A 12,665-nucleotide genomic window follows, 5' to 3' on the forward strand; every position below is an offset into this window, starting at 1 on the left:
ATTCTGCCTAATGCCGTCAGGTACCCAGACCTAGATCGCAACACAGAAGCCGTTATTCTGTCTAATGTTGTCAGGTATTCAGACCTAGACCGCAGCACAGAAGCCATTATTCTGCCTAATGCCGTCAGGTACCCAGACCTAGACCGCAGCACAGAAGCAGTTATTTGGCCTAATGCCGTCAGGTACCCAGACCTAGACCGCAACACACAAGCCGTTATTCTGCCTAATGTCATCAGGTATCCAGGCCTAGACCGCTCCGCAACTCAGAAATGGCGGTCTCCTATACTCTTCTCCGGGTTTTCTCCACGCTGATTTGTTCACAGGATACTTATAGCCGATTGCAGGTGGGCTATATCCGCTATCCAGGCTGCAAATGCATCACCTACCAGGTACAGTAGTTCAAATGGCCGTATTACTGTGGAGATGTGTCTGGGGTTGACTGCTTCAGTGGTACTGGTGTTCTGTACCGTATTCAGGTGAGCCAGACGCTCTAGCCTTTGCCTAAGCTCCCGCCTAATCGCCACACGAGGTAAGGTCCCGGCATTTATTGCTCATGGCGGGCTACAGCTGCGGTTACAAGCCGCTTTCAGGTGAGTCAAAGACACCTCTCAGCTACATATTTCATTGTCAATAACATCTGTGGCTTGTTAACAGTTAAACGTAAGCACTACCATGTCCAAACAGAACGGATCTCTGTCCCACAGAGCGGATCTTGGTAGCAACATAACTGGATACTCCACCTTCAGGTGGGTCAGACTCTCTAGTGTCAGGTACGGATGGCCGTGGTTTTAATGCGGCATGCTCTGTACCCTAAAGGGGGTTTTACACATAGTGATATCGCTAGCAATATCGCTAAAACGTCACTGATTTTGTGACGTTATAGCGATATTGCTAGCGATATTGCTATGTGTGATACTTGCCTCCGACCGGCTCCCCCGCTGTCTATCGCTGATCGCGCGGCTCCATTTCTCGTCGGCCGCACCCTGCTGGGGCTTCCTGCTGTGAGACGAGCGACGCGTGGAGGCGGGCGGGAGGACGTCAGGATCGCTGTGTGGGAAAGGTGAGTATCGTGCGCTGCGTCGCTGCTGCATCGCTGTGAGGTTTTTCTGTATGAAAGCTCAGTAGCGATCATTTAGCGATGCACCAGCGATCCTGACCGGGTCGGATCGCTGGTCGGATCGCTGGTGCATCGCTAAATGTAAAAGGGCCTTTAGTGTGAGTTTTTTTTTGCCATCTTCTGATCAGTTACTGTACTGTCCAGAAGCTATCTTTACTGTCTGTGTGTTCTGCCTATCTTTAATGTTTGGCAAACAGTAGTTTATAACTTCTAGCCTGCTCTAACGGCCTTCGAGCTACCACAATACCTAAGCTCCTTATCTGTCGTAACTTATCTATTCTTTCTTACAGACACCGAGTAAAGCCTCCAGCAGCTCAGACTTGTGACTTCTGACCGTGACCGGGAAAAGTATCCCACCTCAGACAGTAGTGGGATCTAACTCTGCGCAAGCATCGACCGGAGTAGAAGGCTGCTCCAGTCTTTGATCCAAGGATGAGTGTGGTGATAACGCGTTTCTTCCTTCGGCTAGTATTGTATCTTTTCACTGTTATCCTGTTGTCTTAGACTTAGGCTAGCGGGTCTACACACCGTAATCTCCTCCCTGCTCCAGAGGGTCCAGGATGGATTCGGTTGTTTACATCTTCATACAGATTGACCTGCCCTTTGTCAGCCTAGTTGTCTTTTGGTGTCTATTTGATTTACCTAGACCCAACTTTCCTTACAGTTGACATAATCCATGTTTTTCATGGACTTTCCTGGCTCGACTAATCACTTTTCTAAGTCCAGCTACACTATTTATTTCCATATCCACCTTCATCCCGGTATGCTGGGTTTATCTTCCTTTTGATCTCAAAGTCATCCAGTAGTCTGCGTTCTACCTCGTTAGTCGAGCAAATCAGTTGTCTTTCATAGCCATCCTGAGCCTACATTGCGGCGATGAGTTCCAGATTATCCCCTGGTTCCATTCAGTACGTTTTCAGTGTTCGGCTCTTTCGCAGGTTCTCAGTGGCCTGTTCTCAGGTCTTGTCATTTTCTCGCAGAACGGCCTTCAGCCGTTTCCAAACAAGAGGGCGCCTTAGTATATCACTTTCCTCCCGAGCCCTTCGTAAATTAGACTACTTCTGCGACTACGAACCCTCCGGTTCCAAGTCTCCCACTTCTACGGCCTTCCGCTCCCAGAAGTGCATACCTCAGAGATTCCAACGGAAAATTCACACAGTAGTTGGCAAGGTCAACCTTGAAACCATCCGCCGCTATATCGTGTCCTGCCTTAGTCTCCACCCGTGCTACAAAGTTCTATAGACACGTGGTCTAGCTTGCTCATCAGAGCATTCTTGCTGGGGACCGGTCGAAAAATTTGGCCGTCCTCACTGTCCAAAATTTTCTCTTGCAGGAAACATGAGTTTTCGCCTCATCGTTCCCATCTAGGGGTTCATTTGGTTTTCTGTTTCACGAGCGAAATTCTTTCCAAAAAGTCCCTCACCAGCGTCCCGTTCCTTCCGTGTGGCTCCAGTACGCTAAATTATTGGAGGTCACAGGAAGGACAAGCGCTCTCCTTCCTCAGGCTGAACCTCGTCGTTCAGCGCTTTTTCCTCAGCATGACTTTTCGGGATCAAGGATTGAGTCCATCCTTGTTCTCAGGAAAACATTCTTCTTAGTTCAGCATTTGCCTCCTGTGAATCGCATGATTTTTCCATGGAGTTCTTATCCAGGTCCTGATTTCTTCAGGACTTTGCCGATATCTGCTTTTGCAACGGACGGGTTCATTTTCCTTTTCAGTTGGTAGCCTTCCCTTTCAGGTTCTCCACCACTCCTAGGGCCTCAGACTCTATAGCTGCTGTGGTACACTTCCTGTGGAACAAGGGTCCACTCTACATCACTCTAAATTCCCTTTCTTTCGTCCACCTCGAACTTTTCCTTTGTGGCGCTCTCTCACCAGGCTACCTGGCCACAGCAACGGTACTTATCAAGCTCCGGCTTGAAGTATTGAGGTCCTCTGGCCTCCAGGTCAGCGTCTTCTCGCGGAATCTGGTCGACATTAGTAAGGTTTCCGGCTCAGGAACGACTGCGTTCCTTTCAGTACGACGCACACTGGCCGGGCAGTGTGTCCTCCTGGCGGTACTCTTTGGGCCTTCTTCTGGCACCTCTGCAAGTGCCGGTCGGGGTGAAAAGACCTTGCAGGTGACGAGGGTGACTTCCTCGTCCCGATTGGGGTTGTTGGCTGTTCCCTCCCCTTGAGGACTGCTGTGGGACGTCCCATGGTTTCTGTGTCCCCCAATGAAGCGATAGAGAAAACAGGATTTTTAGTTGCTTACCGTAAAATCTGTTTCTCTGAGCCTTCATTGGGGGACACAGCACCCTCCCAAGTTGAACAGCACGGTTTACTGTATAATATTGTTACAGTATGGATATGTGTTTTCTGTGGTTTTGATCTCGTTTATAGATTGCTTCTCCTACTGCTTTCTCACTAACTGAGCATCCTACTTCCTGTCGGTGGGGTGTACACTGCGGAGGAGGAGCTAACTTTTTTTCTGCATAGTGTCAGCCTCCTAGTGGCAGCAGCATACACCCATGGTTTCTGTGTCCCCCAATGAAGGCTCAGAGAAACAGATTTTACGGTAAGCAACTAAAAATCCTGTTATTCATAACTGAGAGAACACAGCTCAAATTTACTAACATAGAAAACTGAGATAGCATGTCTTTATCTGTGCACTACAAATGTTATGTCCTGCCTTAGTCTCCACCTAATGCATACATTTTAAACACATCCCTAGAAATGACTTTTTTTTCCATTTATATAACAGAGGCCTTTTTATCATTGATGATAAGGGAGTTCTTCGTCAGATTACGATGAATGACCTTCCTGTTGGACGATCTGTTGATGAAACACTTCGTTTAGTTCAAGCATTCCAATATACAGACAAGCATGGAGAAGGTAAGCAAAGGTTCTATCCATGTCTGATGTACCTGATGGACTGGCAGTTGGTGTTTGGATATTAAATTGTTGATTCCTGGTTGTGCTGAGTTCAGTTCACTGCTTGTACCTCTGGGGGGGAAAATAATACCCATTACATGTGAAGTTGTGAACATCACTAGTAATGAGTCAAGTTTAACCCCTTAACAACCAGGGGTATTTTTGGTTTTACATTTTCATTTTTCCCTCCCCTTCTTTCCAGAGCCAAAACTTTTGTATTTTTCCGTTTATATGGCCATGTGAGGGCTTATTTTTTGCGGGACGAGTTGTACTTTTAAATGACATCATTGGTTTTACCATATCGTGTACTCGAAAACGGGAAAAAAATTCCAAGTGCGGTGAAATTGCAAAAAAAGGGCAATCCCACACTTGTTTTTTGCTTGGCTTTTTTATTAGGTTCACTAGATGCTAAATCTGACCTGCCATTATGATTCTCCAGGTCATTACGAGTTCATAGACACCAAACTTGTCTATGTCCTCTTTTATCTAAGTGGTGAAAAAAAATTCCAAAGTTTGCTAAAAAAAAAAAAATTTGCGCAATTTTCCGAGACCGTTTGGGCTCCATTTTTCATGATCTGGGGTCGGGTGAGGGCTTATTTTTTCCGTGCCGGACTGACGTTTTTAATGATACCACTTTTGTGCAGATACGTTCTTTTGATCGCCCGTTATTGCATTTTAATGCAATGTCTTGGTGACCAAAAAAACGTAATTCTGGCGTTTTGAATTTTTTTTCTCGCTACGCCGTTTAGCGATCGGGTTAATGCTTTTTTTTTTATTGATAGATCGGGCGATTCTGAACGCGGCGATACCTAATATGTGTGATTTTTTTTTTTACTGTTTTATTTTGATTGGGGCGAAAGGGGGGTGATTTGAACTTTTAGGTTTTTTTTAATTTTTTTTTTATTTTTAAACATTTTTTATTTTTTTACTTTTGGCATGCTTCAATAGCCTCCATAGGAGGCTAGAAGCTTGCGCAACCCGATTGGCTCTGCTACATATGGGCGATGAGCAGATCGCCCATATGTAGCATATTTACTGCTGTGCTTTCAGTGCCGACCACCGGGTGGTGCTGAAAGCCATATGCCTGGAACAACCATAGAGGTCTCATAGAGACCTCTGGTTGTCCAGGCAACATGACGCCGACCCCTGATCACGTGACGGGGGTCGGCGATGAGGTCATTTCCGGCCCGGCGGCCGGAAATGCTATTTAAATGCCCGCTGTCAGCTTTGACAGTGGCATTTAACTAGTTAATAGGAGCGGGCGGACGGCGATTCCGCTCGCGCCTATTGCGGGCACATGTCAGCTGTTCATAACAGCTGACATGTCCCGGCTTTGATGCGGGCTCAGCGCCGGAGCCCTCATCAAAGCAGGGGAAATGTCTGATGACGGACTGTGTCTGTCATTGGACATTAAGTGGTTAAATGTTCTTCTTTCGTTTACAAGGTAAAGGCTGTTGAATTAAAATCCGGGTCCAGCAGCTGTGTATCCAGGTCTACCACCTTATTCAGATAAAAGAAACCATGCCCTATTAACAGTTACTACAGGTCACAGCTCGACCCCCTTCATGACTTGGATATATAGATATAGCTGTATGCGGACCTGGTTTTTTTGTGTGATGAGTTGTACGTTTGACACCATTCATTCTATTCTGCCTCATACCTTATTTACTGTAGATATGGTGCTGTATATGGGCTTATTTTTACACCCTGAGCTGACATTTTTAATAATGCCATTTTGGGGTAGATGCAAAAAGAATTGTCATTTTAATTTTTTTTTTTTTTTTTTTTACATTGCGCATTTTACTAATCGGATTAATTTTATTTTTTTGATCGGACTTTTACAAATGCAGAGAACATTTGTGTGTGGGTTTTTTTAATTTTTTTTTATTTTTAAGTTCTTTTATATTGAATGACCCAAAAGGGATGATTTGAACATTTTTATTTTCATGATCACAGTACTGGTGTGCTGATGGAGTGTGGAATGATCCACTCGAGGCTACTAGAGGCACATGATAGCTGATTAAATCAACTGTCATGTGCGGGGTAAGATGCTTTCTCAGTGTGCGAAACTGCATCAAAGGCACAAGTACATCAAAGGTCATGATGGGGTTAAAAGCTGAACGCCTCAAAACTGGATAACATTTTTTTTAATTCTAATAAAAATTGTAGTCTCTAAGCAATACCGTACTTCATATTTATTTTATTTTTTTTTATGGGATGACACATTCCTCTTAAGAACATCTGGGATATAAAGTCCTATAGTCTATAAGAAAACTCTTCCATTTTCATTCTGGCTAGAAACTAAACGACCTACTCTTGATTTGGAGACTGTAACAAAAGCATATAAAAAATCCTGATGTACAACAAGAACAACATGTGAAAGAAGTGCAAAAGTGTACTGGTGTGGATAATGGAGGCTTATTAAAATAAACATCCACTGCCAGTTTGTACTCAACTGGAAAACATTTTTTTCCTACATTTATGACCAGGCAAATTATCATGAATCTTTAAACTAGAATGTAATGTCGGTTTTCGATTCAAGATATATTCCCTTAAGTCACCCCCTGGGATGTTTTTGCCTACTAATATGGGCATACACATGATAGAATGGTTAAAATAGTCTTACCCGTATGCCCATATCTGCGTTCTTGATGTGCAGAAATCGTCTTTTATTCTAATGCGTTCTTCCAGGCTCCGAGTTGTGCGGTGCCTGGAAGAAGTAGCTACTGCATACTGAAGAGGCAGTGACTTGCAGGAGAGCAATAAAGCCAATGCCCACAGCAGGGTGGAAAATGTACTCCTAATCGCACAATAAGGGTGTGTGCAGAGTAGACGCTGCGGAATCCGCTGCGATTTTGCAAAAACCGCAGATAATCCGCAGGTCAAAAGACCTGCGGATTATCTGCAGTTTGGTCCTGCGGATTCACCATCTCCACAATGGTGGAGATAGGAACCCGCTGCGGATTCCGCAGAAAGAATTGACATGTCAATTCTTTCTGCGGTTCCAAAACTGCAGCAAATCCGCACGGATTTTTCCGCAACGTCAGCACAGCGTTTTTTTTTTCCCATTCATTTGAATGGTACTGTACACCGCAGCTAAAGCTGCTGCGGGTCCGCAGCAGCCAAAACCGCTGCGTTCCGCAGCGGAATCCGCAGCGTGTGCACATACCCTTAAAGGATGCGGGATCCCGAGGCCAGCAATACTCATCAGTGACGCTGATGGGAGGAGGGTGGTATGCAAACGAAGATTGGAAGCAGAATTATCTTTCAGGCACCGCACACCCTGGAGCCTGGAAGAACTTATCATAAACTAATAAAAGGCAATTTCTGCAAATCAAGACTGCAGATATGGGCGTTCAGTTATGACTATTTCAACCATTCTATTACCTGTATGCCCATATTAGTAGGTAAAATCTTGCCAGGGGGGTGACAGTTTTCCTTTAAAGATTCAGCAGTTGCTAAGAGATTTATTTATTTTAATTGTTAATATTGGTTCTTAGTGTAAGAATATATTTTTGAATAGATTGTATTTCTCCAGCCATGCCACCAAGGCAACCTCATCAGAAGGACCAAAGAAGTCACCTGTTGTGCAGGAGTAATGTCTTGTTTGGACTTGACCTACAAATGTGCTCTGCATGGAAACGATCTGGCCGATCTTTTCATGTGACCGCAGACCTCAAGAGTCAGATGCACTGCTCATTCGACTAAGCTCAGACCGTGTGTTTATGAATGTTAGGCCGGGGTCACACTAGCGATTAAAACGGACGAATGCAATGCGATAAAAAATCGCATTGCATTCGTCCCAATGTTATTCTATGGGGCAGCTCCCATCAAGCGATAATTTTTTTTTTTTCGTATACGATCCTCGGACTGAGACAATCGCAGCATGCTGCGATTGTCACCGATTTTCGGATCGGATTCGACAATGCAAGTCTATGGGGGCGATAAAAAATTGGATTGCAAACGGACCCGATGTGTGAGTTGCGGTAAAATCGCACCAAAAGGCGGCAATTTTTTTTTTCAAATACAGTACAATCACAGTGACCGGTTAAATAAAGAAACGAATTAATAGATCTAGACACACATATATATTTTAGACATGTCATAGAGATATATATATATATATATATATATAGATATATATATATATATATATATATATATTTCTAATTCATACAGTTCTTCATTGCAGAATAGCCGCTGAAACATTTGCCGGCTTTTATATAATCATTCTCCTGGCCGACATGAAATGACACATGGTTTACATATAGTTAACCATTTCATTTCATGTTTTTTTTTTTTTGTCTATCACTATTAATTATATGAGGGTTTGTGTGTAAAATTTTGGAGTTTTAGGGGTTCATTTAAGGGGTTAATTCGTTGTATTAAATTGCTGGGACTCCCACTGACGTCACTGAGGCTGCAGGGAGTCCCCGCAATTTAATACAACGAATTAACCCCTTAAATGAACCCCTAAAACTCCAAAATTTTACCCACAAACCCTCATATAATTAATAGTGATAGACATAAAAAAAAAACATGAAATGAAATGGTTAACTATATGTAAACCATGTGTCATTTCATGTCGGCCAGGAGAATGATTATATAAAAGCCGGCAAATGTTTCAGTGGCTATACTGCAATGAATAACTATAACTCACCACCAGGTGGAGGTAGAGATGTGCGGGAGGCGGGGTTATGTTTGTGAGGTGAAAGCATTGTTTTTATTTTAGTTTCAGTTTAAGCTATGGTGCTGTGGACGATAGAACATCGCGTTTTTGCGTACGACAGTTTTGTCAAGAATAATGAGTGTATCACAGCCGTTCAGCGTGAGTTTCGGCGTCATTTCAATATTCACAGAAATCAAGCTGTTCCCGCTCGTAACACTATCCTACGTTGGGTTGAAGCACTCCGTACACGAGGTACACTAATGAACAAACGACCACCGGGGGCTCCACGAACGGCATGTACCGCTGCACAGCCCTAAGGTAACGGTGTGGTGCGCTATGGGCAAATATGGCGTGATCGGTCCGTACTTTTTCGAAGGCGATAATGGCAATACTGTTACCGTGAACTCACAACGTTATATCGCCATGATAAATAACTTCTTTGTTCCTGAGTTACGACGGCAACATATCCTCATCTCTAGTGTGTGGTTTCAACAAGATGGGGCAACGGCCCACACAGCCGGAGCAACAATGAACGTTCTTCGCCCTCTCTTCCCTGGTCGCATCATTTCCAGGTTTGGCGATATTAATTGGCCTCCTAGGTCCCCAGACCTGTCCATGTGCGATTATTACTTATGGGGTCACCTCAAATCACGTGTATACAAGCTTAAGCCTCGATCATTACAAGAACTGAAGGAAGCTATTCGAGTGGAAGTTGCCCAAATTGACAGAGTTGTGTTGGAACGTGTTGATGCCAACTTCCAAGAACGCCTTTGGAAATGCATCACTGATAATGGCCACCACATGGCAGATGTTGTTTTCCACACTTGAATTTGTCAAATGCTATTAGTATACGTAACCAAATCTGTGAATACATTTATATTTAATAAATATTTAACGATTTTATGATTAGTTTAAAAACGTCCGTCCTTTATGACTCACCCGGTATATATATATATATATAATAATAAATGTGTCTCTATGACATGTATAATATATATGTGTGTATTTAATGTGTCTAGATCTATTAATTCGTTTGTGTGCGGAAACCTGTCACTTGGCTCCATTATATGTCCATTTAGCTATCCTGCAAAAAAATCTCGCCAGACGGATGTCAAAAGGATCCTTACATGCGATTAAAATCGCATCAATGAAGAAAAATCGCATCAAAAACGGATCACTGGTTAAGATACCTTTGTGCGATTTCGGACCGTTAAAATCGGACCGTATTTTAATCGTTGTGTGTGACTCCAGCCTTAAGCATTTATTCTGGTCAGATATGTATTTAATCATTGTACGCTAATGTTTAATTTACTGAGGTATATATATATTTTTTTTTTTTTAGTATGTCCTGCGGGGTGGAAGCCTGGTAGTGAGACTGTAAGTACCGTACACAACTCTTCAGTGGAACTTTTAAATAATACATTGAATCTTACTAAACTTTAGCCATGCTGCATATCCAGAACAGTAATAGTAGCAGCCTTCTACCTTTCTGCCTCAAACCTATGAAATGCTTTGCCAGCCACGCTTGTATTCGACAGTTACTTTGGTCTGTGTGCATAGCACTTATAAAATTCCGTCTCAGTGCCACGTTTATTTGGTTAACTTAGATCAGACCTGATGATGCTATGAAAGCTTGGTGGCCAAGACAGGAACTGTAAGTAAACTTCTACACTTTTAGTTAATTTTAGGCTCTACCTGCATTTCTATTTTACTTGACTGTCAGTGTGGTGCACATGGCATATGTTGCGTTCATGGGGGATTAATACTTGCCAAGAGTATCTTTTGGCATAAACTGGTCTGTAAATGGTCTTTATAGGATTGTAGCTGGCAGCTTTTCCCAACTTACAGAAAAATCAGAAGTACCTTAACCACATTCTGTTTTTCCCACTTTTTATGTACTATGATTATTTTTGGGTCAGTTTAGAAATGCTAATGTATTCTGTATCTCAAGAATGTTAAATTAAAAATATAGCCTTAAATAAATCTACCATCACATGCCCAGTGGCTCAGCTTACGTGCACTACCTTTTTAAAGGGATTGCCAACCCTGAGGAAATTTTCATCAATTGCTACATCTTGCAAAATCTTAACAGCAATATACACAGTTAAAATTTGACTTTGCTCGTCATTCTGATTTTTGCATACTTGTGGTCATTTGTCAACTAGCTTTATACATTCTGTTACAAAAAAAAAACGAGACTGTAGCCAGCATGACTGAAAGGGGTCATTCCCACTTGCGATGCAATGGGACAATTGTAATCCAATTTAAAAAAAAAAAAATTGGGGCGAGTTCAATCCGATGTATCTCCATGTTGCAGCTTACATCTGCAATTATTTTTTCATGCCAATTCGACATGCGAGAACAATCGCAGCATGCTGTGATTGTGCACACACCCATGTAAGTTTATGGGTGCGTGTGAAACATCGCACTGCACTCGAGTGATATCCAAGTGCAGTGCGATTCCTGCTGACACCAGAAGAAGAGTAGATGGAGAAATTACTTTCTCCGTCTCTTCCGCAACTGTTCTCCGTTCCTATCATGCGAAAGGATCAGAGCACTGACTCTCGGCCCGCGCTCGCTGCAGAGCAGACGCTGAGTGCCGTTAGCATATCGCATACGATGCTCTTGCATGAGAGAATCATCAGATGCCATACGCTAATGGGACCCTGGACAAAGTGTGAGAATTGCATACCTGCTGGCATGTTAAGACTACTTGGATTGACAAGTAGCTGAATGTTCAAAAACTTTCCTGTGGCTGGACAACCCCTTTTTTTTTAAAATGTTTAAATTTCGTCACTTATTTTAGGCAGCCTTCCATAAGCTTCTCACAATAAGGAAAGAGTTGGTGTGATTCTTCCTGTAGACCAGTTCAGCCAGGGAGAAATATGCTAAAATTTCTGCAACTAAGGCTAGTTTCACACTAGCGTTTATTCCACACGGTGCGCTAAGCCCCGCCCCCTGCCGACTCCCTGCCCGCCCCATCCGGTCATCGCCGCCTACTATCGCACATGGATGCTTGCGATCTGCACACCCTATCTTTAGCACTTTTGAAGGTGCGGTGAAATGCAACATGCTGTGTTCGGTGCACACGGGCGCACCTTCAAAAGTGCGCAGCGCACGCCAAAATCCTACTAGCGCACGGCCAGCGCACGATCTGCGCACACTATGCTAAAGATAGGGTGCGCAGATCGCAAGCGTCCATGTGCGATAGTAGGCGGCGATGACCAGATGGGGCGGGCAGGGGGCGGGGCTTAGCGGCGCCGTGCGCTGCGTGGAATAAACGCTAGTGTGAAACTAGCCTAACAGATTTGTGGGACTCCTTGCTTGCACAACCTTTATAATTATTCCCGTGAATTTTCTAGGCGACTTTTGAAGTCCGGAATCTGTGACAGTTCTATACCTTGACTTTGTGTGGTGTGTGTATGTGTTTTTTTTTTTTTTTTTTTTTTTAGTGCACTGAAGGAAACATTTTTAATGATGATATCTTTTTTTCTTTTATAGATAATTCCTGACCCAGAGGGAAAATTGAAATATTTTGACAAGCAACACTGATGTTTATAGTTTTAGACTATACATAGATCAGTAAGTGTTTAAAGCTGGTTGATTACATTCATTAAAATTCTGTGAATTTTCTTACTCTTGTGTGTTATTTAAATATAGATATTACGGACTTCTAACATTCCTATACAAACATCTGTCTTTCTACTCTTTCCCTGCTAACGGTAGTCCAGCAGTAACAAAGGGTAATGTCCTTCAGTAGTTCTTCAGTCCCAGGTTGAACATATGTAGAGTGGTCACCCCCACACCCCACAATCCTCTATACTGCTTTCAAGAAGTGCTGCTCAACACTCTATTCACTGTGTGAAGAAAGAATGAAAGCTTCTGTAAAACATGCAAATATAACTTGTCGAGTCCTTTACCAATGGCTGTACCAAATATTCTCAAGTGATATCATAAACTCTAAA

General features: G+C 43.1%; 1 protein-coding gene across 2 annotated transcripts in view; it reads left to right on the forward strand.

The window, feature by feature from the left end:
• Positions 1-12,336, forward strand: part of PRDX4 (peroxiredoxin 4) — a 30,735-nt gene extending 18,399 nt beyond the window's left edge. Inside the window, exons 5-8 of one of the 2 annotated variants that reach the window (XM_073565831.1) lie at positions 3,862-3,992; positions 10,043-10,077; positions 10,308-10,354; positions 12,202-12,336. In XM_073565831.1, coding sequence (XP_073421932.1) covers positions 3,862-3,992; positions 10,043-10,077; positions 10,308-10,354; positions 12,202-12,205 — 217 coding nt within the window. In that variant the 3' untranslated portion in view covers positions 12,206-12,336. The remainder of the gene's footprint in view (positions 1-3,861; positions 3,993-10,042; positions 10,078-10,307; positions 10,355-12,201) is intronic. The other variant, XM_073565830.1, reaches the window with a different exon arrangement.
• The last annotated feature ends 329 nt before the right edge of the window (positions 12,337-12,665 follow it).

Source organism: Dendrobates tinctorius, unplaced genomic scaffold, assembly GCF_039654945.1.
Source record: "Dendrobates tinctorius isolate UK_male_01 unplaced genomic scaffold, ASM3965494v1 ptg000016l, whole genome shotgun sequence".
In the NCBI taxonomy this organism is placed as follows: Eukaryota; Metazoa; Chordata; class Amphibia; order Anura; family Dendrobatidae; genus Dendrobates; species Dendrobates tinctorius.